The following is a 2,682-nucleotide window of genomic DNA, read 5'->3' on the forward strand; positions in this document are numbered from 1 at the left end:
CTTTAGACCACTCGGCCACTCGGGGCCCCCACAGATAGTCTGTTATGTCATACCCATCATTTAAAAATATCAAACTTAGTATCCCAGACAGTCTCTTATGTCACACACATCAACAACAAAAATCAACCTCAGTGTCCAAGATAGTCTGTTATGTCACACATATCATATAAAAAAAAATCAACCTTAGTGTCCCAGATAATCTGTTCTGTCACACCTATCATATAAAAAAATCACCCTTAGTGTCCCAGATAGTCACTTATGTCACACACATCAACAACAAAAATCAAACTTAGTGTCCTAGATAGTCTGTTATGTCACACATATCACAGAAAGGTTCTTCTCCAAGAGGTCTTGAACATTGCTTATTATTTGCTAGTAATTTATTACCTCCCTTGACAAACAACACAAATATAGTAACATAAATATTTTTACCATACAAATCTGCAAATGTGAATAAAAACAAAATTTATAATGTTCAACATGCCAGTATTTTACCACTTGGTCAAATGGTTTTATTGGACAGCAAAATGCAGACATCTATTTGTTTTACACGATGCGTCGATATACAATCCTGGCCAAAACATTTTCTATTTATTTCACATTCTAATGTTTTCTCATCTGTGTGTATCTTTAAGCCCAATGCCAACTACACTTATCATAAAATAATTCTTAACCCTTCACATTTGAATGGTTTGTCAACAGTATGTACTTGTATATTCAACTGAATTGTCAAATGCCCATGAAACAAATTACCTCAAATTATTTGCATATTTTGTTTGGTTTCAGTATGTGTCCTTGTGTGTCTCACGAACGAAAAACTTGTACCAAACATTTTTCCACATATTTCACATTTGAATGGTTTGTCACCAGTATGTATATTCATGTGATTTGATAAAATATAGTTCACACTAAATGATTTGCCACAAATTTCACATTTGTATGGTTTGTCACCAGTGTGTATCCTCACATGTTTTGACAAGTTAGAACTCTGACTAAACAATTTACCACATATTTCGCATTTGTATGGCTTGTAATCAGTATGTGTTTTTATATGTTTTGACAAATTAGAGCTCGCAGTAAATAATTTTCCGCATATTTCACATTTGAATGGTTTCTCGCCAGTGTGTATCCTCATGTGTGCTGATAAACCAGAGCTCTGTCTGAAAAATTTCTCACATATTTTACATTTATATGGCTTGTCACCTGTATGTATATTCATGTGATCCGTCAGGCCATATTTCACGTTAAACACTTTACCGCATATTTCACACTTGTATGGTTTGTTACCAGTATGTATTCTCAAGTGTCTAACCAAATTAGACCTCTGCCTAAATAGTTTATTACAAATTGAACATTTGTATGGTTTGCTACTGGTGTGTATTTTCAGGTGCATTCCCAAATTTGAACCCTGGCTAAAGAATTTCCCACAAATTTCACATTTGAATGGTTTTCCACCTTTAAGTCTCCTCAGGTTCCTTGCCATATTTATGTAATGTCACAAATTACGTGGGTTTACTACCCTCGTGTATCCTCAATTGCTTCGACAAAACAGACTTGAGTTAAACAATTTTTCACTTTTCACATCTGAAAGGTTAGCCATCTTTGTAATTTAATGCACCTTTCCATACAAGCCTGACAATTATGAATGTATCCCAATTTTCACATACTTGTATGGTTTGTTACTAAGAAGTACATCTGTTTTGACATACTTGAGTTCCTGTGAAACAATTTCTCACATAGTTCACATCTGAACGGTCAATTATCAATGTGTTTCAATAGTCTTTTCATGTTAGACAGTGATACAGTCTGTACTAGTAGTATAGAATGCGCTCTTTACATGAGACGTCCTCGTGTGAGTGAACAAGTATAAGGTGAAGTTGTTTGCACTTGCAACTTGCACACTGGAGAGAATGTTGACATATCTCTATGTTATTGTCATTTACTGTAGCTGAAATTTCTCTCCATATTGTACTTACGGAAAATGTACATGATCAAAGCATACATTCAAGAAAAATGTCGGCTCCCAAGCACCAGTAGTCCGAGTTTCCTCTGATCCTTGTCACCCCATTTTGATATTTGGACATTTTTGTTGGGGTGAAGGGTTAGAGTTTCATTCCCTATCGAAAAGTTGAAATTCGCCGACACCATGGCTGTTCTTTTTGGTACTTTCGCTTTTTTCTTTTCCAAATTCTCTATTGTTTCGCCTATTTCGGCCCTCAAACTGTGTGTGGGTAGGTAGATAGGTAACGTAGATACGTAGATACTTGGATAAGCAGGTACTTGAATACGTCAGTGGAGCTATTTCCCCTTGTCCTTTCAAACTTTGCTCGCTTCTACCGCCAGAATTGTGTCCGTCGACGTTCCAGACATCTTGTCCCTCGGATAAATGTTTTACGAGAGAATTTCTTCTAAATTCAATATCAGAGTCTCCTATATTTTTTCCTCTTGCAGGAAAACGTAGACTGACTAATTTTTTAGATGGAGCACATTAAAACCGATACATTTTGTGTGGGAAACACGTCACTTATTCAGCGTAACCAATCCGGATTAAATATATATACCACCCTTTATAACATGGCGCCAAAATTGTAGTCAGCCTGACAACTAGATTTCCAAATAACTGATTCTGGACAATCTCAACTCTGACATTTTCGATACAAAGATCGAAGTTAACCTTTTCCT

General features: G+C 35.9%; 1 protein-coding gene across 1 annotated transcript; it reads right to left on the reverse strand.

The window, feature by feature from the left end:
* Window positions 1-362: 362 nt before the first annotated feature.
* On the reverse strand, window positions 363-1,851 carry LOC149784659 (uncharacterized). The gene has a single exon (XM_089933305.1). The coding sequence runs from the start codon at window positions 1,481-1,483 to the stop codon at window positions 755-757; it is 729 nt and encodes a 242-aa protein (XP_089789431.1). The 5' UTR covers window positions 1,484-1,851; the 3' UTR covers window positions 363-754.
* Window positions 1,852-2,682: the final 831 nt, after the last annotated feature.

This window comes from Sinohyriopsis cumingii, chromosome 14, assembly GCF_028554795.1.
Source record: "Sinohyriopsis cumingii isolate HCF-2022 chromosome 14, ASM2855479v2, whole genome shotgun sequence".
NCBI classification, from domain to species: domain Eukaryota; kingdom Metazoa; phylum Mollusca; class Bivalvia; order Unionida; family Unionidae; genus Sinohyriopsis; species Sinohyriopsis cumingii.

Excerpts from the sequence above, each read along its gene's own strand:
- LOC149784659 (XM_089933305.1), bottom strand. The coding sequence starts at position 1,483 with ATGGCAAGGAACCTGAGGAGACTTAAAGGTGGAAAACCATTCAAATGT.